A 23173-nucleotide genomic window follows, 5' to 3' on the forward strand; every position below is an offset into this window, starting at 1 on the left:
GGTGAGCTGACACTGATTTTTTGATCTGGCCTCTCTTACTTCGCAGACTGTAACTGTGAAAGATGACCAAGTGTACCCCATGAACCCTCCCAAATACGACAAGATCGAGGACATGGCCATGATGACCCACTTGCATGAGCCCGCTGTGCTGTACAACCTCAAAGAGCGCTATGCAGCCTGGATGATCTACGTGAGTGCCTTATCATGGCCTTCTGCTCATACAGGTAGTTAATATTTTTTTAAAAATAGTAATTAAGGTCTCCATAAAATAATTATGATTTTTTCTTTTGGTGCAGACCTACTCAGGCCTCTTCTGTGTCACTGTCAACCCCTACAAGTGGCTGCCGGTGTATAACGCAGAGGTGGTGTCCGCCTACCGAGGCAAAAAGCGCCAGGAGGCCCCGCCCCACATCTTCTCCATCTCTGACAACGCCTATCAGTTCATGCTGACTGGTGAGTAGTTCAGCTGGTTCTTCTATGAATTATTTTACCACCTACAGTCAGAAAATGTTAAAACTATAAAGACCTTTAGAAATAATCTAATCAAACCCACTAGTTGTCCAGAAGGGGAGACTAGAACACAACGAGGTACATACTGTAAAAGTGGGGACTAAAACTCAATTCTCCTGATTCCACCTCCATGATCCTGCCAGGGCAGGAAACTGCCCCATCCCTATCGTCTGCTTAGCTAGTCTCCCTGCTTGAAAAGATGTGATTTATTTTATATATTTCAGTAGCAAGAGTAAGATGAAGTAATAACTGTCTGAATAGAAATAAAAAATGTGTTCAATCATTTTAGTGCCTAAGTTTCTTGTAGATGCTTTTAGAAGTACTTTTATCTCTTTAAAGCATCAGAGCTCACTTCAGATATGATATCCTTTCTTTGAATGAAGGGGTGTTTAAGGCCTACAGGCATATAAACAGAAATTGTTATTTTTCCCCTTTAAAAAGGTTTTACTCTGATCGAAGCACCCTCTTTCACTTGCTCTTTCTTTGACCCAATGCCATACTTTTGGGAAGACTGAGCAGTTAGGGTTGCAATCTGTGGCCATGACACAAAGGCGTGTGTGTGTGTGTGTGTGTGTGTGTGTGTGTGTGTGTGTGTCTCCAATGTATCCATTTAGAAAGTAAATCTCAACCTTAGCTTAATACTATTTTAACCAATTAAACTACAGCCCAAACCCTTAGCATATTGTGCATTTTCCAGTTGCATGCATTATCAGCACTCAGCATGACACTGAAATCCACACATGACAACTAGGGAATGTATCTATCTGCCTTTGCAAAGTACTATTCTTTATTGTAAACCAGAAGGACACACTTCCTGTGGGGGCTTAAGGAATTTAAGATATGACAACACTTTATATATTTTTCTTCCTCAACTTAAGAATAATATCATATATAACTTTACAATAATATATTGAAAAACTTCATTGGATATGACACATATGCTCAATGTCCTAAGTGTTTCCCTATACAAAGTTTTGTTTGGGTAACTGGTAAATATGCTGATTGTCCACTGTTTTTCTTTCAGATCGGGAGAATCAGTCTATCCTAATCACGTATGTATTCCTACTCTGAGTCTTATTAGTATTTTATTCTCACTGGGATAATAAAAACCAAAAGAAGAAATTTAGCCCACATACTAAAGCAATAGCATAATCAGCCTAAAACTAGATACTGGATTTTAGAATGTATCAGAATGTAAAATAACAATGCCGCAAATTACATCATTCTAGTCCAGTCTTGAAAGTTCCACAGGACTTACCTGGGAGAAGGAGATACAAAATCCATTCTTCGGACATGGCCTAAACCCGGCACAGCTCAGTGAGCAATGTATAGCCTTCTGAAGGTTAAGCATTTTGGGAATGTTACCAGTGGTTTTTAAGGCCTACTTGAGGAATGTCTACTCCTTCCAAGACCTAACTTGAGCCCTATCTTTGGTCTAAGGAAACTGAAGAACACTTGCATTTTTTCATAGTTTAAACCAATAGTTTAATTTCTTACCTAGTTGTTGAGTGGCTGCTTTTTGGACCACTCATGCCCAGGCCTCAGCACCTAGAAGAGAGCCTGGCGTATTTTAAGCACTAAAGAAATATGTGTTACATGAATAATGAATTAATGAATTTATATCTTGTCAATGATAAGCAACAGAAGTAATATGAGCTTTATGTAGGCACAGAAAAAGATCTAGGAGACTTTGATACAGGCATAAAATAGGTGCTTAGGTAGTAAATGCTTATGGTGGAAGTAGTTTCATGGCTTAATTTCTCATATTCGCTTGGTCACCATTTGACAGCGGAGAATCTGGTGCGGGGAAGACTGTGAACACCAAGCGTGTCATCCAGTACTTTGCAACAATTGCAGTTACTGGGGAGAAGAAGAAGGAGGAAGGTTCTGGCAAAATGAAGGTGAGTCCAATACCACAGTCAGAATCAAGACTGTCGGGGCGCTCAGGAAGTGGGGAGCCTCAGATGTGAGCACTGCGCTTGCCTTTGCAGGGGACACTGGAAGATCAAATCATCAGTGCCAACCCCCTGCTGGAGGCCTTTGGCAATGCCAAGACCGTGAGGAATGACAACTCCTCTCGCTTTGTAAGTGTCTTGGTCACAGAGGGGTCTTCTCAGCCTTTAAATGCCAGGGAAAGCATGTCTGAATTTTCATTTCAATCTCATCTTTCTTGTGTGCTGCAAGCTTTGCACATAATATCTTTTTTACTTGCAAGGGTAAATTCATCAGGATCCACTTTGGTACCACAGGAAAACTGGCTTCTGCTGATATTGAAACATGTGAGTAACAGGACCTCCTAAATAGAATCCAAGAATGACAAATGATGGTTTGGAGGAACATCTTGCAGCTCCTGCTGAGCCTAGAGCTTGTTTAATACCATTCTGCTGCCAAACATGCCCACAGTTAATGCCAATCTTAACCAGAGCCCACAGTGTACTTTATTCACGTCAGTCATGAGCTAATGATTCTGTAATAACTGCGAGGAGCTGTTAGGCTTGTCTGAATTATTCCAACCTCAGAATTGACCTCAAAATTTTCTAAGATGCCGAAACCGGTTTGGCTCAGTGGATAGAGCGTCAGCCTGCGGACTGAAAGGTCCCAGTTTCGATTCCGGTCAAGGGCATGTACCTGGGTTGCGGGCAAATCCCCAGTGGGGGATGTGCAGGAGGCGGCTGGTCGATGTTTCTCTCTCATCGATGTTTCTGACTCTCTATCTCTCTCCCTTCCTCTCTGTAAAAAATCAATAAAATATATTTAAAAAAAAATTTTTCTAAGAAAAAAAACCAAAACTAACACTAGGGATAAATGAGTTGCCTCTGGGTGGAATATGTCTGATTGCTTCCAAGTCCGAGCCTTGATAAATTTCACTTTTAGTATTCCCTCTATTATAAAGTGAGAAGAGATCCTGGGGAGGAGGAGTTAAAGAATCTATTATATTTCATGCATCAGGCATCTTCTGTAGGAGAAATGAATATGCCTTGGGCCAGCAAGCTTTAGTTTCTTTCTAGAGATTTAAGAGCAACTGCCATTGTAGAGATGTACTATGTGGTACCTCATGGGAACATTCAGCTGAAATCGCAAGGGGCCAATAAAATAGAACTGATGACCATAATGCCAAGTCACCCCAGGAACTTGACAATTTCCCTCCAATCTAATATCTACTTTCCACTGCAGATCTTCTGGAGAAGTCCAGAGTTACTTTCCAGCTAAAGGCGGAAAGAAGTTACCATATTTTTTATCAGATCATGTCTAACAAGAAGCCAGAACTGATTGGTAAGAAAGATCTTAAATTCACAGATGAAAGTTAATCTTTTTTATTAACAACCTGTAATGTACAATGTATCTCCTGAATTCTATGTGCCCAGAAATGCTCCTGATCACCACGAACCCATATGACTATGCCTTTGTCAGTCAAGGGGAGATCACAGTCCCCAGCATTGATGACCAAGAAGAGTTGATAGCCACGGATGTAAGTTACACATGCAGGTTTTTAAAACTACATTATGCATGGGAATGACAATAGCAACCTACTGTAGGTGTGGTAAGAATATAGTATAAATTCTTCTAAATAAGTTAGTCTCTTCTGCCCTAATCTTTATCCTCTCACTTCTCCCGGTAGAGTGCCATTGACATCCTGGGCTTCACTTCTGAAGAAAGAGGTGCCATCTATAAGCTCACAGGGGCAGTAATGCACTATGGGAACATGAAATTCAAGCAAAAGCAGCGTGAGGAGCAAGCTGAGCCAGATGGCACTGAAGGTATAAAAATGTAGCTACATCTGGGTTTAACAGGAGAATCTAGGCAAAAAAGCCAGTTCCTAACTCATGTCTCATTTACAACTAAGCTTCTGATGAACACACAGAAATGTACTCCTACACAGACTTTCTATAGTGATGCACTCTCTACTCTGAACAGTGGGGTGCACATCAGATCATGTTGTGTTCCTAAATTGTGTCTCTATAGTTGCTGACAAAGCGGCCTATCTCCAGGGTCTGAACTCTGCTGATCTGCTCAAAGCCCTTTGCTACCCCAGGGTCAAGGTCGGCAACGAGTATGTCACCAAAGGCCAAACTGTACAGCAGGTAAGCCCACGACCTTAATGAATGACACATATGCTAAGCCTTCCCAAGATGTCTTTAATAACATCAAGTTATTACTCTGAAGGTGATCAATTCAGTGGGTGCTCTGGCCAAAGCCGTCTATGAGAAGATGTTCCTGTGGATGGTCACCCGCATCAACCAGCAGCTGGACACCAAGCAGCCCAGGCAGTTCTTCATTGGGGTCTTGGACATCGCTGGCTTTGAGATCTTTGATGTGAGTCATCAGAAACTTTGAGCAGGGAAGTTTACAAATCATGCTACTGCAATCAATACTGAAAAAGTTCTATGAGAAATAGCTGTACTACAAACTAAATAGGCATGTGAAAGAAGACTGAAAGTCCATAAAAGGGCACGAACTTGGAATGTGACAGGTCTGGACTCAAACTCCAACTCTGTCAATTCCTACCTAAGTGAACTTGGATGATGGGAATGGTATCTGACCAATCACAGGACAAATTCAACTAGGACCGATAGGTAAATCACATATCACTCCATTAATCACATATCACTCTATTATTAATAACAACCCACAGACCATAGTGACTCAGATGTAGCAACCTTAGCTAGTTATATGACATAATCAGAGAGATAAATTCCTATGAAACCTATAAGTAAAAATATATATTGTGAAAACCAAATAATTGTTTTATTGCATAAGGAGTATCATTCAGACCCTGTTTATTCCTACTTAGGAGATACTTCCAACGAGGGTGCTAACACTTCCTCACCCACAGCAGCAAAAAAGACAGGCGGAATGAAGCCATACCATCCTGAGGGCAGCTGGGCTTACCGATTAAGAAAGCCCCTATCCAATAGAAGCTTTTATTATAAAATTAACGGTAATTTGTATTTTATACTTATATTTAGTACAACAGCCTGGAGCAGCTGTGCATCAACTTCACCAACGAGAAACTGCAACAGTTTTTCAACCACCACATGTTCGTGCTGGAGCAGGAGGAGTACAAGAAGGAAGGCATCGAGTGGGAGTTCATTGACTTCGGGATGGACCTGGCTGCCTGCATTGAGCTCATCGAGAAGGTAAGGAAATAAATGCAACTCCCCAGGGATAGCTCCTCTTTACGTGGGGCCATCACCTCTTCGCTCTCTTTCCTGCTAATACGTTGCTGCCCCTAAGCCCACTGACCCAGGCTGTAAGCCTTCTGACAGTAGAATCCCCTTGTGCATAAAGGCTAAGTGTTTGGAAAGCACCTAGAGAGGTGCCTGGGTGGTTAAGACCCCAGGGCTCAGTTATCCCCAAGAATATGATGGGAGCCCAGCAGGGACTGTGGCATTTCATACCCTCTGGTTTGTCCAAAGACCCATGGAGGAGGGACCATGGAGCAGTGGGGTGCAATGTCACTGTGAAAACAACATTAACTTAAAAATTTTTTCCCATGACGTTTTGATCACTGGTCAAATGTTGAAAGGGGGTGGCTACTGAGAAATACAGATATGATTGTTTAAAATATTACTTATATTATTTGATGTCTATGCACATGAAATTTTTGGTAAACCTATTGCTAAAAGTGAGCTACATTTATATACACATAATTTTTTTTAAATTTTCATTAAATTTATGGGGATGACATTGGTCAACATGAACATCGATTTCAGGTGTGGGTTTCTATGTTACAAGATCTGTATACTGCACTTTGTGCCCACCACCCAAAGTCCATTTTTCTCCTGTCACCTTATATTAAGACCCCCTTCTCCCTCAACCCCCTTCCCTCTGGCAACCACCACACTGCTGTTAGATATATACATAATTTCATTCCATGTACTGTTGTTCAACAAATACTAATTAAGCACATACCATATGTCTGGTGCTGCTCTGTCATTGCCCCGAACAGACCAAGAGCCTTGCTCTCACAGCACTTACAGCCCAGTGTTCTAGTAACAGAGAGGCAGCACCAAAGTGGCTTTGGCTCCTGCAGACCATGGAGTCATTGGAATAGACTGGTATTGATTACTGAGGTACAACCTGTTATGCTCCTTCTAGCCCATGGGCATCTTCTCCATCCTGGAGGAGGAGTGCATGTTCCCCAAGGCCACAGACACCTCCTTCAAGAACAAGCTGTACGAGCAGCATCTTGGAAAGTCCAACAACTTCCAGAAGCCCAAGGTCGTCAAAGGCAAGGTTGAGGCCCACTTCTCGCTGGTGCACTACGCGGGCACCGTGGACTACAACATTGCCGGGTGGCTTGACAAGAACAAGGACCCCCTGAATGAGACTGTGCTCGGGCTGTACCAGAAGTGTTCGCTGAAGGTTCTAGCCTACCTCTTCTCTGGGGCAGCAGCAGCCGCTGAAGCAGGTAATTTTCGATAGAATTCTCTTTTACTGAATGTCTGAAACCTCATGTGAGGAAGCCTATACTATGACTGTTGTGCTTTCTCGGTTCCCCTTAGAGGCTAATGCTGCTGCTGGAAAGAAAGCTGCCAAGAAGAAGGGTTCTTCCTTTCAGACCGTGTCTGCGCTCTTCAGGGTACAAACTTCATTTTCTCTAATTAGATTCAGGAAATTAAACTTAATTTTACTGTGTGGGAAAGGGGAATTAATGTTGCAAGGATTATAATACTGGGTATGACTCAAGGAGAGAGGTCAGCGGGTAGAACTGAGTCTTATGGCACTTTGGAAGAGATACTCAGTATAACATAGGAGACACAGGCCTCAGGAGGGATGAGAGTGAATTGCAGAAATAAGTATCAGATGGTAAAATTCAATTTGGGGCTGGGAAATGAGGTCATTTGACACTCATAAGTTTCTAATGGGGTAGGATTAAGCAAAACATGCCATTTTCTTGAGGCTTTGGGAGCCTCCAAATGATGCAGGTGCTTAGGTGAATACTGGCATAGACTGAAATGAAGCGATTTCAAAATCTGAGGATAGAATAGTGGTAGGAATTGGAAGCTGATCTAAAAAACACACACACACACAAAACCCCAGATATAATTTAAAAAATAGCCCTTTAAGGAAAATTTATTTTTCTTTTGACAATCCAGCTGGCAAAAACTGAAGCTCTAGTTATTCCAAAAAACCAGGATTTCCTTGGAAAACAGCTCACACTTGGTAACATGGCTGTCAGTTTTCTGCCAGTTCCCAGAACAAGGCATTAGAAGGCTACTCACTGTGGAACCAGGAGGAGGTCACGGCTCTCTAACTGTGATAAGGAATAAGCATGTGATAGGGAAGGAGATACAACTGCAAGTCAGGTAAAGAAAGAAATGGAGATTTGGAGAAAGATACTGACTTATTTGTAAAACCAGATCACATCTAGGCAAAAAGAGTGGCTGGAAGTATTTCCATATGTTTAGAATGTCATACTAAATTGACAACGTATTCTATCACACTCAACATCAGTGAACAACCACTTCAACATTTAGGAGACAAAATCTCTATATATAATGCACAAAAATAGGCAATAAAAGACCGTTTTAGGAATGTGGAAATTTCAGAGTTAACTCTTTGCAAATTCTAATCTGTATGGGTACTTGAAATATCAGGGAGAACACTTTGTAAAGTATATGCTTGTCTAACCATTGAGTATAATATTGAGTATAAACTGTAATTAAAAAATAAAATGTAAAAATAATTAAAAATTTAAGAAGTATTAAATGAATGCCATGGAGCATGATTATGTCTGTATATATGAATGTCTGAAAATAGTATACTTTTTAATCCAAATATTCATATGGTTTCACAGGAGAATTTGAATAAGCTGATGAGCAACCTGAGGAGCACACACCCCCACTTTGTACGGTGCATCATCCCCAATGAAACCAAAACTCCCGGTAAGACAGCTCTGATATCCAGACAAGCTGGTGTGTTTGTGCTAGACCATGAAATGAGGCATGTGCATCTTTCATTTAGGGGCCATGGAGCATGAACTTGTCCTGCACCAGCTGAGGTGTAATGGTGTGCTGGAAGGCATCCGCATCTGTAGGAAGGGATTCCCAAGCAGAATTGTTTATGCAGACTTCAAACAGAGGTAGGACTTTCTCACCATGAATTATTTTAAGAGATTTCTCTTATATACGTTAATTTTTCAGTGAAAGGCTCATTAGTGATCCTGATTCTAGGAATATTGCCTAAGAATCCCAAAACACCAATCAGAAAAAATATATGCACCCCTATGTTCATAGAAGCATTATTTACAATAGCTAAGATCTGAAACATACCAAGTGCCCATCGGTAGGTGAATGGATAAAAAGGTGTGTACATTTACATAATGGAATACTATGCCGCTATAAAAAGAGGATCTATTACCCTTTGAGACAGCATGGAAGGACCTGTAGAGTATCATGCTAAGTGAAATAAACCAGTCAGAGAAAGACAAGTATCACATGATCTCACTTATATGTGGAATCTAATAAACAAAAGAAACTGACAAACAAAATAGATCCAGAGACATGGAAGCATGCAACACACTGACCAACCTCAGAGGGAAGGAGGTGGGAGTGGGAAGAGATTAACCAAAGAACTTATATGCATTGACAATAGTGGACACAGACAATAGTTCTGTGAAGGCCTGGGAAGTGGGAAGGAGTAGGGTGGAGGGGGTCAATGGGGAAAAAGAGGATATCTGTAATAATTTCAACAATAAAGATACGTTAATATACAGATATATGAAACAAATTTAACTGACTCTGTATTGAAATACCAAAAGTTTGACACCCTTTGAATATATGGAGAATAAAGGAGATATGATTTCTTGTTTATGTTTGTTATACTACTCAACAGCTATGTTTCTATAATAAGGCAGGAAGACTTCTTGTTCATGACAACAGCTATACCAATTATTTGTTAAACAGATACAAGGTATTAAATGCAAGTGCTATCCCTGAAGGACAATTCATTGACAGCAAGAAGGCTTCTGAGAAGCTCCTTGGGTCCATTGACATTGACCACACTCAGTATAAATTTGGTCACACCAAGGTAATAGACATGGAAGCATGCAACACACTGACCAGTCTACCTAATGCTATTCCTGTTGCTTTGAAGTGGATGTAAAGTTTCTGATCTACAACTCTGCTCATGCACAGGTCTTTTTCAAAGCTGGTCTTCTGGGGCTCCTAGAGGAGATGCGAGATGAAAAGCTGGCCCAGCTGATTACTCGAACCCAGGCCAGGTGCAGAGGGTTCTTGGCAAGAGTGGAGTACCAGAAGATGGTGGAAAGAAGGTATTAATAGGGGTACTTTACTAAACTCCATCAGCATAGGCCTTGTAATTCTGATTCCTGTTATAACCTGACTGAAAATTTCTGCTCCTATCACAGAGAGTCCATCTACTGCATCCAGTACAATGTCCGCGCCTTCATGAATGTGAAGCACTGGCCCTGGATGAAGCTGTATTTCAAGATTAAGCCCCTCCTCAAGAGTGCTGAGACAGAGAAGGAGATGGCCAACATGAAGGAAGAGTTTGAGAAAGCCAAAGAAAACCTTGCAAAGGCTGAGGCCAAGAGAAAAGAGCTGGAAGAAAAAATGGTTGCTCTGATGCAAGAGAAAAACGAACTACAACTCCAGGTTCAATCTGTGAGTGTCAGAACCCATTTTTGTAATCTGATGCTAAAATTTTCTTTAAGCAATTGCTAGGGAAAATTCTAGATTCCACCTTACCAAGGGACTTATTATCAATCTTTTCTAATTCACAAAAGCTTAGAATGTTCTATAAATTTTCATATACAATATTAGTAAAAGAATCAACAAGATACACGGGTTTGTGATAAGGGTAGTTAATGGTGAAGAAGTAACTAGCAAGTTAAGGATCAGTTTAATAAGGCTTATGGATATAGCCTTGTTGGCTCCCAACTCCCCATGTCTGGTGATAAAAATGTCTCCTTTCCTCCTCAAATGGGAAATTTATGGAAAGAAGGATGAGGGGATGAGGTCAAATGACCTTCCTTCTCAAACTCCTTCAGCTTAAGATTTTCAGTATGCCGAAGAGCCATATTTTGAGGTGGTGTGCCCTGAACACCATCACTGGAAATAAAACTGTGTCATAATTTCACCAGGAACCATGACTTAAATTCCTTTATTTTATCATCAGTGTGGTAAGTGCCCAATAAATGTTTCCTAAATGATGGAAAGCTAATAAAAATTAACCTAATGTTTTAAAACACAATTTAATGGTTTGTTTTCAAAATATTAATATAATCCGAAAATATGCAGAGAACTAAAATAGAAAAGTGTCTATTGTTCCTTCTTAGGAAGCAGATAGCTTGGCTGATGCAGAGGAAAGGTGTGACCAGCTGATCAAAACCAAAATCCAGCTTGAAGCCAAAATCAAAGAGGTGACTGAGAGAGCCGAGGATGAGGAAGAGATCAATGCTGAGCTGACGGCCAAGAAGAGGAAACTGGAGGACGAATGTTCTGAACTGAAGAAAGACATTGATGACCTTGAGCTGACACTGGCCAAGGTTGAAAAGGAGAAACATGCCACAGAGAACAAGGTAAGAGACATATTCTTCTATACTCTATAGAGGTTCTACCGTCCAATTAGCTGCTTTATAGTAGAAACAATCTCTTCCTTGACCTTCTAGGTGAAAAACCTCACAGAAGAGATGGCAGGCCTGGATGAAACGATAGCTAAGCTGACCAAGGAGAAGAAGGCCCTCCAAGAGGCCCACCAGCAGACCCTGGATGACCTTCAGGCAGAAGAGGACAAAGTCAACACCCTGACCAAAGCTAAAACCAAGCTTGAACAACAAGTGGATGATGTAAGCTTAACATCATGTAAAATTATTTTTTTAAATTTTGTAACTAAGTGGGCATGAGTTTGGATTCTTACAGTGTAATGAGTACTTTTAGGAGTGTCCAATGAATAAACAGTATAGGACATTATCTCTATATATAAAAGCCTAAGCGACCATTACAACCAAGTGACCAAAACAACCAGAACGACCGGTTGACCAGTCGCTATGACATGCACTGACCACCAGGGGAAAGATGCTCAATGCAAGAGCTACCTCCAGGTGGTCAGTGTGCTCCCATAGCCAACCTCCCACAGCCAGCCAACCTACTGCAGTCCCTCCCCCCCACTGGCCCTGATTGCCAGCCAGGCTGAGGGACCCCACCCATGCATGAATTCGGGCACCAGGCCTCTACTCCTGCTATGAGAACTAATATGGACATGTTAGAAAAAAGAAATAAAGAAAGTTAACAGATAATATGGGTAAAATAAATTAGGGGGAAAGAAGGAAGAAAAAACTGTATAAACAAAATGGGTCTTTATCTGAGCTTGAAAGAAGAGAGGCTATGAGAAGATATAGAAGAGAGAATGTTCTCTAAATGAGAAGTGTAGCAAGAGCAAAGAAGCAATAATGATCCATAAGATTTTCTCTCGCAGTGACAAAGGAGAACATGGGAGATAAATTTGGCTTCAAACATGTTCTGATATTGAATGGAGAATCCTCTGTAAATGTCTGAGTAAGGGAGGACTTGACAAAGGTCATGGTTTGGAAATACTGCTATGGTGTTTATCCCATGTGGTAAAGCATCAAACACAATGAATTCCAGTGGGGAGACAGAGATGACAAGAGGTCTCCCTAGTAGTTTACTGTAACAATGTTGTAATGAGGTGCATTTCTTTTTGTAAATGATGAATCCTTGGACTAGATAAATAGCAATAAAAAGTAATAGATGGGATAAATTTGTCTAATTCAAAGAAAAATCAAAATAATTTGCTGATTATATGAGTTAAATGTTTATAAGTTCAACTTGGGACAAAAGGTGGTAACATGCCAGGAACTGTATTCATGGATTATTAACTTTTAGCTTGAAGGATCTTTGGAACAAGAAAAGAAAATCCGGATGGATCTAGAAAGAGCAAAGAGGAAACTGGAGGGAGACCTAAAATTGGCCCAAGAATCCATAATGGATGTTGAAAATGACAAACAGCAACTTGATGAAAAGTTTAAAAAGTAAGCAGCAAAGACAAAAGTTTAATGGGGGAAATTAATATTAATATTTACGTGACTAACAACAAGTGCTTTTCTAATAGAAAAGAGTTTGAAATGAGCAATCTACAAAGCAAGATTGAAGATGAACAGGCCCTTGGGATGCAGCTGCAGAAGAAGATCAAGGAGTTACAGGTAAATACCTGGTTTCCACCATGAAATTCAACATGATAAAATTACTAACACAAGCTAAGTTTGTGTTTTTCATCACTCCCAGGCCCGTATTGAGGAGCTGGAGGAGGAAATCGAGGCAGAGCGGGCCTCTCGGGCCAAAGCAGAGAAGCAGCGCTCCGACCTCTCCCGGGAGCTGGAGGAGATCAGCGAGCGGCTGGAGGAAGCTGGTGGGGCAACCTCAGCCCAGGTTGAGATGAACAAGAAGCGGGAGGCTGAGTTCCAGAAAATGCGCAGGGACCTGGAGGAGGCCACGCTGCAGCACGAAGCCACGGCAGCCACCCTGAGGAAGAAGCACGCGGACAGTGTGGCTGAACTTGGGGAGCAGATAGACAACCTGCAGAGGGTCAAGCAGAAGCTGGAGAAGGAGAAGAGTGAGATGAAGATGGAGATCGATGACCTCTCTAGTAACATGGAGAGTGTCTCCAAAGCCAAGGTACAGTCATGATTTAAGCATGGATAGACCTGGAGAGCATTATACTAAGTGAAGTAAGCCAATCACAGAAAGACGAATATATGATTTCACTCATACATGGATCTATGGAACAAAATGAGCTAACAGGCAAAGCAGAAATAATATCTGTAAGAGATTTCTGTAAGAAACATGTGAATGAGCCTTTCACTGGCAAGAGAGTGGTCAGAGGGAGGGGCAACTCAGGTGTGACAGGGCAAAGTGCTCACTCTTTATGGGAGCTGAGACATATCCAAAGAATGTGCATAGTGAAAACTTAAGCTTTCAAATAAAAAGTACAATTCAACTATACATTTTGAGATTTTTAAAACATCTCACCTTGATTAGGCTTTCTGATTTTCTTTTAAGCACAAATACATAATTTGCTTCTCAAAAAGAACTCATGAGCTGAATCAAATATAATTACTCTCTTACAAGTAAGCCAGTTGAGTAAAGACAAATTCCCAAGTAGTATCTTGTTATTCTTTCCATCAGAGTCTAAAGTCTAAGTTTTTTTTGTTTGTAAAAGTAGTTGATTCTCAAAATAGATGAGTACTGAAGCTCCTACGGAATGCTTGGGATTAATAACAATTTCTAAGGTCCAAATACTTGCTTGCGATGTCTCCTGCCACTTTTTGAACACAGGGAAACCTTGAAAAGATGTGCCGCACACTGGAAGATCAACTGAGTGAACTGAAGACAAAGGAAGAAGAACAGCAGCGGCTGATCAACGACCTGACGGCTCAGAGGGCGCGCCTGCAGACGGAATCAGGTGGGCCACTTACTAGTGTTGGCCTTCAATGACAAATTTACCTCAGATGCTCAATTTGTTAAAAAACAAACAAACAAAAAACAAAAAACACAAACAACAACTCTGCACTGACTTACTTGAGATCATATATTCTCTTCCTGAGAGGTGCTCACTCATATGAGCACATTATTGACCACAGGCATGAACAGCTTTCTTTCTTTTTGTTTTTAAATAATAAAGAGATTCAGGCTTTTTATTTTTTTTTAACATTTTAAAGCAGGCTTGACTCTAATGAAAATTATTAAATAAAAACTGTATCCTCACAATATTTATTTTCACTTTTCAAGATGCTCCAACAAGTTATTACTTTATTATCCTCATTACCTTAGAATGTTATCCCAATTTTAAAGATAAGTTATGGTAGTGATGAAATGACCTGTCCAAGAAGCTTACTGCAGTCTTTTTCCTGGTCTTTCCAATTGCTAGTAGCTAACCCCGGGGAAGTAGGGAAATATTCAGGACCACAGCCCAGCCTATGAACATTCAGTGAGGTTCAGAGCACTTTGATGATCCAAACTGGGGAGTTTCTGCATTCATTCCTCCCCCAATCAACTGATCCACCTTTCTACTGCAGTTCTCCATCCCCTGGGTAACATGAAGGAAATTGTTTTATAGGTCATCTGGACTATTAAAGCAATATGCAGATCCAAGTGTTTGGAACCACTTCACTTTCACATTCATTCAAATGTTGTTCTTTCAAGAACAAAGCTCAAAGTGGGGTTTTTATTATTGTTATACAGATGATAAGTACACTTACGAAAAAGAAAAACTGTATTCTAAAAGAATACAAATGCTCCTTGTAGTTTCTCTTTCTCAATACATGTTTACTGCTAGTAATTTAGTGGTATATAAAATATGCAAGTTGTGATTCTTATTAAATGTCAGAGATAAGGCTTCCAGGTAACCAGTTCAATAGTGGTGTTGAAAAATTTTTCTCTATATTTATTATAATGTATTTTCTGAATTATGGTGCTTAAAGAATTGGAAATAAATGCCATTTTGTTTATGATATAATTAGTTATCCCATATATCAACTCCTTCTGGGAGTGGAAGGACACTTTACCATTTCTTAATATAAAAATAATTCCATAATTTCCTTTTGAACATCACTTCTACTTACAAAGGGAACTACTCAAAGCCTCCTGTTTCTACAGAATAATTTTTTGATTCAATGGAAGATAAACTAGTACAACACTATTGCCTTTCACAAAAGGCACTGGAATGTTCTGTTGGTTTGATTTACTTTTCACATGTTTCTTAACAATTTCTATGGTGATCAAAAGATCAAGAAAATCTTTGTGTTGTTCATAAGCATGTAATCTGCCTCAAGGTTTTCCATACTTCTCATTTTTACATAAACTTTCTTGTCAGGGTTGAAGTGGATGTTGGTGGTTTGTTGTAATGCATGCTTTCCTTCATGTTTTGACTCAGCTCCCTAGCCCTGCTCCAGTTTTAATGTAGAGCTTTAATTTCCACAGTATAGTTGAATTTTCTGGATCTTGGTCTTTACAGGTGAATTTTCACGCCAGCTGGATGAAAAGGACTCGATGCTTTCTCAGCTCTCAAGGGGCAAACAAGCATTCACACAACAGATTGAGGAGCTAAAAAGGCAACTTGAAGAGGAGATAAAGGTAAGCCTTACTTTTTATTGTTCTGGTCATTATCATTGTTTTCTTCTGGTGACCTATAGGAACGTAGGTACTAAATATAACTTTAAACATATATAATTAAATTGCCAATCTCTATGTTTTCAGGCCAAGAGTGCTCTGGCCCATGCCCTGCAGTCCTCCCGCCACGACTGTGACCTGCTGCGGGAACAGTATGAGGAGGAGCAGGAAGCCAAGGCTGAGCTGCAGAGGGCAATGTCCAAGGCCAACAGTGAGGTTGCCCAGTGGAGGACCAAATACGAGACGGACGCCATCCAGCGCACAGAGGAGCTGGAGGAGGCCAAGTATGTTCTAGACTTAGTTAAAATGAAGCATCTCTCTTAGCAGAGTGCATCTGCTACCTCTAGTAAGTGAGCAAATATCCATTGCTCTCAAAACAAAGAAAAAACGAAGGGAAAGTAGTTTCTTTTAAGAAAGGACATAAGGGAAGAGGGAACTGAATGGTTGTTTTTAAAAGGGGGACAGTTGTAGATAGAATAACAATTAATTATACTCTCTTGTGCCTCTCCTCTTTCTGAGCAACTAACAAAAATATTGCTCCAAGATGATAGGCCTGTGAAAGAAAAATAATTAGGCTTTTAAAGCATAGCTCCACCCTTTGAGATGTGAAAATATGGCTATATTGAAAAAGTGGGGGCATAAGTATATTGTTAAAGACAATAAAATAAAAAGTAGGTAAAATTTTTTAATAAGAAAGAAAACTGTTTCATAAATATACAATGCAATATAAAGTCCAACACTGAACTATAAGAGGGAGAATCTGGACAGAATAGACTTACTTATTCAACAGAAAGTTTAAGAAGAGATCTATTCATTTAATCTATGGCTAATGTACAACCATATCGTTGGAATTACAATGCTTTGTTAGATGCTATGGAAGAGATTCTGAGTTGAGCTCTCAAAGCAAAATTTATATTGATTTGGGAAAGCTTTTTATTAAAGGATTTATGAAAAACTAAGAAAATAGGGGATACAATTAGACAAAAATCAAGTATATTTTATTTAAATTCAATTAATATAACATCTCAGTACTTAAAATGTATGATAGCCTACAAGAATACTAGCACAAAGATTAGCAAAATATAGATTCTACCCTCTGGAGATCAAAATTCAGTGGAGAAGAGATATAAATAATAGTAATTCAAGGTAGATATTAAGATTCTATAAAGGAATAATGAATCAGCTACTTTGCAGGGTAAAATGTTGCATTGGGCTGATCATGGATTGCCTTAAAGTCAGACTACTAGTATGAAGTACAGAGATACTGAAATTTGGGTTGTTTTCAGCATTTGGTTGTAAGAGAGCGGGAAGGCGTTAATACAGAACTGGACCTCCAAAACAAGTTGAAAAGCACGGTAGTAAGAGTCTGACTGTGGAAATCACTCTCCTGCACCCACTTTGAACACTGAGTTCTGCTGATGACCATTCACTTCTATTGTCCCTATTTCACTTTTCAGGAAGAAGCTGGCCCAGCGTCTGCAGGACGCTGAGGAACACGTAGAAGCCGTGAACGCCAAGTGTGCCTCCCTTGAGAAGACGAAGCAGAGGCTCCAGAATGAGGTGGAGGACCTCATGCTTGATGTGGAGAGATCTAATGCTGCCTGCGCAGCCCTGGACAAGAAGCAGAGGAACTTCGACAAGGTAATTTCTGCAGAAGCTTCTGCCTCAGCATCCAACATAAAATTCAAGCTAGCCTGCTACCGTCAGTGTGCCTTATTCAAACCATCTGAGGACTATTCTCAGTAGCTCCTGCTTCATGGGTAGGTTGGGGGTGGGGGGTGGGGGAGGGATATGTTCTTGTGGTTTCCACTGTTCTCATTCATCATAATTTTTCAGTCCCAGATCATCTCAACTCTCAGAGATGCTAGAATAAATGGTTTCATTACATTAAACTTTCTCCACTAAATTTCTTGACCATTCCTTGCCCCTCAGATCCTGGCTGAATGGAAACAGAAGTATGAAGAAACTCATGCTGAACTTGAAGCTTCCCAGAAGGAGTCCCGCTCCCTCAGCACAGAGCTATTCAAGATTAAGAATGCTTATGAGGAATCCTTAGACCATCTTGAAACCTTAAAGAGGGAAAATAAGAATTTGCAACGTGAGCACATTTCACCTTTTCTTTAACAACTAGTTAAATAATGCTTTCCCTCAATGAACAATTTTCTCTATTTTTGTTCACCAACAGAGGAGATTTCTGATCTCACTGAGCAGATTGCAGAAGGAGGGAAACGTATCCATGAACTGGAAAAATTAAAGAAGCAAATTGAGCAAGAGAAGTCTGAACTTCAGGCTGCTTTAGAGGAGGCAGAGGTAGACATATTATTGTACACTCTTGATTCACCAATTCTTGTGTGCAACCGACCCTAATTTCTCTGCATATGAGTATGGGGATGGAGAATTGACCATGTATACAAGTAACATAATTGTATGTCAGGAACTGTGCTAGACATTGAGAAAACAAAGATGAAGTTAAGGGCCTTGCCCTCAAGGGCACTATCTAGCTGGAGAGATAGACATATATAAAACCAACAATAGAACATTGTAGAAATTTCTGTAATAGAATAAAGATATGTTATGGTGGCAAAAAAGTAGGAACTCATTCCTATTTCTAGAATACTATATACTTCCATTCCCTGCTAATGTCACCCTTGCTGTCATTCAGGCATCTCTTGAACACGAAGAGGGAAAGATCCTGCGCATCCAGCTGGAGTTGAACCAAGTCAAGTCTGAAATTGACAGGAAAATTGCTGAAAAGGATGAGGAGATTGACCAGATGAAGAGAAACCACATTAGAGTGGTGGAGTCTATGCAGAGCTCACTGGATGCTGAGATCAGGAGCAGGAATGATGCCATCAGGATCAAGAAGAAGATGGAGGGAGACCTTAATGAAATGGAAATCCAGCTGAACCACGCCAACCGCATGGCTGCTGAGGCCCTGAAGAACTACAGGAACACACAAGGCATTCTCAAGGTAAAAGGGGTCAAGAGATGGCCCCAGAGCAGGTGGGGTGGCTGAAGCCCTGAGAACAAGATGTCTCAATGATCCTTCATCCCACAGGACACCCAGCTACACCTGGATGATGCTCTCCGGGGCCAGGAGGACCTGAAGGAGCAGCTGGCCATGGTTGAGCGCAGAGCCAACCTGCTGCAGGCTGAGATTGAGGAGCTGAGGGCCACTCTGGAGCAGACGGAGAGGAGCAGGAAAATCGCAGAACAGGAGCTGCTGGATGCCAGTGAGCGTGTCCAGCTCCTGCACACCCAGGTGAATAGATAGAATAGGAGAAGAGTGAAAAATACAGCAGAAGGAAAATCAAATTCTTGCTCACATTTTAGTATTATTTAAAAATTTATTCATAATGTTTCATGGAGGATAAAATTTAAAACAATATTTTGCTTATCTTAATTTTGACATCAAGTCTTGACTGTCTTTTAAAAATACATTGTCACCTGAGATACTTTATGTAAGAAGGAGGGACACCAATTAGTTAATTAACTAGTTTGTGATTTCATTAGAACAGCGGGCATCCTAATTTTTCTCTCAGGTGTTTAATATTTTTAAATGTGATGTTTTAACCAGAACACCAGCCTGATCAACACCAAGAAGAAGCTGGAAACAGACATTTCCCAAATCCAGGGAGAGATGGAGGACATTGTCCAGGAAGCTCGCAACGCAGAAGAGAAGGCCAAGAAGGCCATCACTGATGTGAGCAGAGGGCAACGCAGTGGTGGTCAAATCTGAATCTTAATGTGCGATCTCAGCTTTCTGAACTGTTTTAATTTACTGCTAATTAGGCAGCCATGATGGCTGAGGAGCTGAAGAAGGAGCAGGACACCAGCGCCCACCTGGAGCGGATGAAGAAGAACATGGAGCAGACGGTGAAGGACCTGCAGCACCGTCTGGATGAGGCTGAGCAGCTGGCCCTGAAGGGCGGGAAGAAGCAGATCCAGAAACTGGAGGCCAGGGTGGGTCTTCTGATCAGCATATTTCACATCTCATTCCTATCCTATGCATGATTTTTCAATACCTAACACTACTGGATGATGTGTGGCATACAGAGATGAATGAGAGATATTCCTTGCTGCCAAGAGCTTATAAGGGGGAGATTAGACTAGGGTATCAGTAACTACAATTAAAGCAGAGTAAAAGAAGTACTACAGGCCATTTGAAGAGTAGAAATCCATTAAATGAATGCATCGTAATAAATGTCTTTAAAATTCCCATTTTCTTGCAGGTACGTGAACTTGAAGCAGAAGTTGAAGGTGAACAGAAGCGCAATGTTGAAACTGTCAAGAGTCTACGTAAACATGAAAGAAGAGTAAAGGAACTCACTTACCAAGTAAGGAAAATGGCCTGTCTAGGTTTTCACCCCTGTCTACAGAGGATTAAAAACCAAATATACAACAAAATATGATGGTATTTGTACTTTCAAGAAACTCACTCTTTCAAATATAATAATTTCAGACTGAGGAAGACCGCAAGAATGTACTAAGGCTCCAGGATCTGGTGGATAAACTGCAAGCAAAGGTGAAAGCTTACAAGAGACAAGCTGAGGAAGCGGTGAGTTCAGAATCTCTCATGGTGATTAGGCAGCCTCCAGTTCTCATATACGTCCAAGCTAATTTGGTTAAAGGGATGAAAGAAAAAAGGGTAAAATGAGGAAAGATTAAAGGGAAATGGTTCAATCAAGGTCTAAAGAATGAGAAGAAACCAACCACGTGATAAGCCAGGGAAAATTTTCGTTCTAGGGATGGAGAAGAGCAAATGCAAAGCTTTTGTATGGAAAAGAGTCTGGTTCAAGAAGTAGAATAATGAGGGAGGTTGCAGGAGAGATAGAGCTGAAGAGCTGGCAGGAGGAGGATCACATGGTCTTCTAGGTCATAATAAGAAGTCTGGCTTTTTTTAAAGCATAATGGGACACTGGAAGCCACAGGATGATTTTGCATTTGGTCAGTCATGCCCTGGTTTATATTTTTTTAAAGAGTATTTTGGCTACTAGATGGAGGATGATTTTTGGGTAACATAGGTAGGTACAGCAAAACATTTTAGGAGGCTTTTCAGGTGGTCCCATGGCTTGGATTAGGATAGTAGTGGCACATACAGACAGAAGTGGAGCTATTTTGGAGGTAGAAACTACAAGATATGCTAATAGGTAGCACTTGGGAGGTGAGAAAAGGAAATCAAAGATAATTTGTCAAGTTATGGTTTGATTAACTAGGTGGGTGGTGTATTATTAAAATATAAAGCCAAGGGAAGAACAGATTTGCAGGGCGAGAAGAAAACAGGAATTCTATTTTGGAAACATTGTTTGAAATATCATTATATACACCATGAATTCTTAGCATTCCACCTTATCGCATCCCCCCAGCCTGTGATTCATGGGAAATAATGATCAAGTAACATCAATTTCCTAAGTATAAAGTATGGCTATACAGAATTACATATCATAAATTAGTTCTTGTGCTCATTTATAATTTTTATTTTCCCCCTGACCTCTAAACCTCTAAGGTCAGAGAGAGACAGAGAGGACATAGTTAACCGTTCTCTAGCTCCAACTTTCTTTATCTGTAAGAGGAAGACCTGAGGGGTTTTTTTCAAACTCTATTATTCAGTTATTTAAGTTTTATTAATGTTCTAAATTTGAATGACATATTTTGGATGGTTCTAAATGAGCCTTTTAAAAAAGTATGATTACTAGAGACTAAACCAGGACTGGGCTTCTCAAATTCATTGCTATATATTTAAACATAATCAGAGACCACTCTATTTTAGGAAATAATCAACTTCTTGTCTAATTCCCAAACTGCCTTAAATTGCAATAATTTATACTCAAGGCTATTGGTTTGGTATAATATAGATTGCATGTCTGCATTTTTGTTGTTGTTAATCCTCACCTGAGGATATTTTCCCATTGATTTTTAAAGAAAGTGGAAGGGAGGGAGAGAGACAGAGAGAGAGAAGCATTGATGTGAGAGAGACACATTGATTGGTTGCCTCCCACATGTGCCTCCACCAGGGGAGGGGATCACGCCTACAACTGAAGTAGTTGCCCTTGACTGGAATCAAACCCTTCAGTCCTCGGGGCCAACACTCTATCCACTGACTCAAACCAGCCAGGGCCATGTCTGCATTTTTAAAGGTCTGGTTCCATTCTCAGGATTGTGAAGAAAGAAGAGGCTGGAAAGTTGGCACTTTAGGAGTAGCTCTAAGACAGTGGTTCTCAACCTTCTTAATGCTGTGACCCTTTAATACAGTTCCTCATGTTGTGGTGACCCCCAACCATAAAATTATTTTCGTTGCTACTTCATAACTGTAATTTTGCTACTGTTATGAATCATAATGTAAATATCTGATATGCAGGATGTATTTAGGCGACCCCTGTGAAAGGGTCGTTTGACCCCCAAAGGGGTCGCGACCCACAGGTTGAGAACCGCTGCTCTAAGATGTTAGAAGTTCTAAAAGGAGAACTTTTAGAACACCTTGGAGACAAATGCCACCTGTCCCTCCTTGTTATCCATGAGTTCAAGATACATGAGAGACGTTAATACAAAAAAAAAAAAAAGGTCCAGATCATTTCTCTAGGTTTTTAAAAGGTTTGCTAGAGTGAATCATTTTGAAGTAAAAAGAAAATTCAAGACCCACTCACTTAAGAAACTAGAAATTCTGAACTCTATTCACTCCTGAATGCATTTCCATTCATTCTCAGGAGGAACAATCCAACGTCAACCTCTCCAAGTTCCGCAAGCTCCAGCACGAGCTGGAAGAGGCCGAGGAGCGGGCTGACATCGCCGAGTCCCAGGTCAACAAGCTGCGGGTGAAGAGCCGCGAGGTTCACACAAAAATCATAAGTGAAGAGTAATTCACCCAAATATTGAAAGGTGACCAAAGAAATGCACAGAATGTGAAAATCTTTTGTCACTCTATTTTGTACTTACAGTTTTTGCAAATAAAAAATTTATTTGCAAAGAATTTGTGTTTCTTCCCCCCCCCCCGCCCCCCCCCCCCCACCACAGCATCAAATTTACCATTTTAGGCAACAAATAAAGAAACAAACATTTTGCTTGCATCTAATGGAGAAGGATTTAGTCACCAAAAATAAGAGTATAGCAGCCAGGTCAATCCTGGTTAGTAAGTGCTCTAACCCATAAATGCCCCTGTGGGGAGCAGGTGAACCCTAGAGGCAGACCTTAGGCATACAGAACATAGAGTACCTGTTAAACCTCACTTGGCAGATTTCTCTTAATGAAGTAAACAGGCTTGATCCCAAAGCTGAGTAAAAATACGGTACCAACACAAAATAAAAGAAAAAGCAAAAAATTTAAATAAGACACTTTAAAATACAAACTCTCCCATATAATGATATGAACTATTAAGTTGGCATTAGAATCCCTTAAGGGGGAAATATGTTCTAGATTTTATGGTCCAATTTATTTATTTATTTATTTAATCCTCACATGAGGATATTTTTTCTGTTGCTTTTTAGAGATAGTGGAAGAGCAGGAAGGAGAGAGAG

The 23173-nt window shown here is 40.4% G+C and overlaps 1 protein-coding gene across 1 annotated transcript in view; it reads left to right on the forward strand.

The window, feature by feature from the left end:
- Window positions 1-22623, forward strand: part of LOC308531970 (myosin-1) — a gene marked incomplete at its 5' end in the record, with an annotated part of 51139 nt that extends 28516 nt beyond the window's left edge. Inside the window, 37 exons of the mRNA XM_081109110.1 lie at window positions 47-190; window positions 297-453; window positions 1535-1562; window positions 2300-2411; window positions 2502-2594; window positions 2726-2789; window positions 3685-3783; window positions 3876-3979; window positions 4130-4268; window positions 4474-4592; window positions 4675-4824; window positions 5478-5648; window positions 6610-6922; window positions 7017-7093; window positions 8312-8399; window positions 8479-8596; window positions 9420-9543; window positions 9651-9787; window positions 9884-10139; window positions 10814-11056; window positions 11147-11323; window positions 12381-12526; window positions 12607-12697; window positions 12780-13169; window positions 13830-13956; window positions 15508-15626; window positions 15750-15946; window positions 17120-17303; window positions 17595-17760; window positions 17848-17972; window positions 18325-18633; window positions 18721-18924; window positions 19240-19365; window positions 19455-19625; window positions 19895-19999; window positions 20125-20220; window positions 22367-22623. Of these exons, the coding sequence (XP_080965236.1) occupies window positions 47-190; window positions 297-453; window positions 1535-1562; window positions 2300-2411; window positions 2502-2594; window positions 2726-2789; window positions 3685-3783; window positions 3876-3979; window positions 4130-4268; window positions 4474-4592; window positions 4675-4824; window positions 5478-5648; window positions 6610-6922; window positions 7017-7093; window positions 8312-8399; window positions 8479-8596; window positions 9420-9543; window positions 9651-9787; window positions 9884-10139; window positions 10814-11056; window positions 11147-11323; window positions 12381-12526; window positions 12607-12697; window positions 12780-13169; window positions 13830-13956; window positions 15508-15626; window positions 15750-15946; window positions 17120-17303; window positions 17595-17760; window positions 17848-17972; window positions 18325-18633; window positions 18721-18924; window positions 19240-19365; window positions 19455-19625; window positions 19895-19999; window positions 20125-20220; window positions 22367-22519 (5622 nt within the window). The 3' untranslated portion in view covers window positions 22520-22623. The remainder of the gene's footprint in view (window positions 1-46; window positions 191-296; window positions 454-1534; window positions 1563-2299; window positions 2412-2501; window positions 2595-2725; window positions 2790-3684; window positions 3784-3875; window positions 3980-4129; window positions 4269-4473; window positions 4593-4674; window positions 4825-5477; window positions 5649-6609; window positions 6923-7016; window positions 7094-8311; window positions 8400-8478; window positions 8597-9419; window positions 9544-9650; window positions 9788-9883; window positions 10140-10813; window positions 11057-11146; window positions 11324-12380; window positions 12527-12606; window positions 12698-12779; window positions 13170-13829; window positions 13957-15507; window positions 15627-15749; window positions 15947-17119; window positions 17304-17594; window positions 17761-17847; window positions 17973-18324; window positions 18634-18720; window positions 18925-19239; window positions 19366-19454; window positions 19626-19894; window positions 20000-20124; window positions 20221-22366) is intronic.
- Between the last annotated feature and the right edge of the window lie 550 nt (window positions 22624-23173).

The sequence above is a fragment of the Myotis nattereri genome (genome assembly GCF_964212035.1).
Source record: "Myotis nattereri genome assembly, chromosome: 16".
Taxonomy (NCBI): Eukaryota; Metazoa; Chordata; class Mammalia; order Chiroptera; family Vespertilionidae; genus Myotis; species Myotis nattereri.